This window comes from Palaemon carinicauda, chromosome 36 (genome assembly GCF_036898095.1).
Source record: "Palaemon carinicauda isolate YSFRI2023 chromosome 36, ASM3689809v2, whole genome shotgun sequence".
NCBI classification, from domain to species: Eukaryota; Metazoa; Arthropoda; class Malacostraca; order Decapoda; family Palaemonidae; genus Palaemon; species Palaemon carinicauda.
This window is the reverse complement of record NC_090760.1, coordinates 51,462,700-51,463,536: the sequence shown is the minus strand read 5'-3', so window position 1 is coordinate 51,463,536 and position 837 is coordinate 51,462,700. Positions and strand designations below refer to the sequence as shown.

Here is an 837-nt window from a genome sequence, read left to right as displayed (position 1 = left end):
CGCGTTTATCACAAAAACAAAAATCACATTTGTACCTATTTTTTTGCAATTTGTAGGATGTGAACTTGCTGTTGACCCTCAAATCAATGCTGATTATATTCTCCCATCAGATTTTACTCCTTCTGATGCTGAACCAGTAAGTGCAGGCATTACGGGTGCAACATCTGCTTCCAATAACAGGAAGTCTTCTTCTAGTAGTGACTCGTCTTCTAGTAGTGACTCGTCTTCTAGTAGTAACTTGTCTTCTAGTAGTGACTCGTCTTCTAGTAGTGACTCAGAAACTGAAGATATTGACACTGATGATTCCGTGAAAGATAAGGACTATATCCCAAGCAAAGAGGAAGAAGAGAGTTTAAACTTGAAGAGAAGGAAGCAGTTGATAAAAATCCTTTACTAGTTAGTCTGCAAAAGGGACATAAAGGTAAACAGCACCAGAGTCGATGGAAGAAACATGAAGCGAAAAAATTAAGGAACTCTGGAAAGGCTTATGTAAACAAAAATAATAAAATAAGACCAGAAAGGAAAATGAAACCGCCATGTGGAAATAAATGTCGAATTAAATGTTCAGAACAGATAAATGAAGAAGAAAGGCAAAACCTGTTTGACTCTTATTGGGCATTAGGAGACATTACTCAACAGTGGCAGTTCATTTCAAACTGCATTAAAACTGTTATACCTAAATACTGGTATGTTCGTGAGGGAGGCAGCCGTCAACCTAGGAGTAATAACAATGCTTTTCACTTCATGGTTGGTCGGAATGAAATTCGTGTTTGCAAACTTTTTTTCAAGAACACACTTGATATTAATGACCGGCCAATAAGAACAGCTTTTGCAAAA

The 837-nt window shown here is 37.3% G+C and overlaps 1 protein-coding gene across 1 annotated transcript in view; it reads left to right on the top strand.

Annotated features, from left to right (window-relative positions):
• LOC137628622 (zinc finger CCHC domain-containing protein 10-like) overlaps positions 1-397 on the top strand; it is a 5,837-nt gene extending 5,440 nt beyond the window's left edge. The window contains exon 3 of the mRNA XM_068359774.1: positions 57-397. Coding sequence (XP_068215875.1) covers positions 57-397 — 341 coding nt within the window. The remainder of the gene's footprint in view (positions 1-56) is intronic.
• Positions 398-837: the final 440 nt, after the last annotated feature.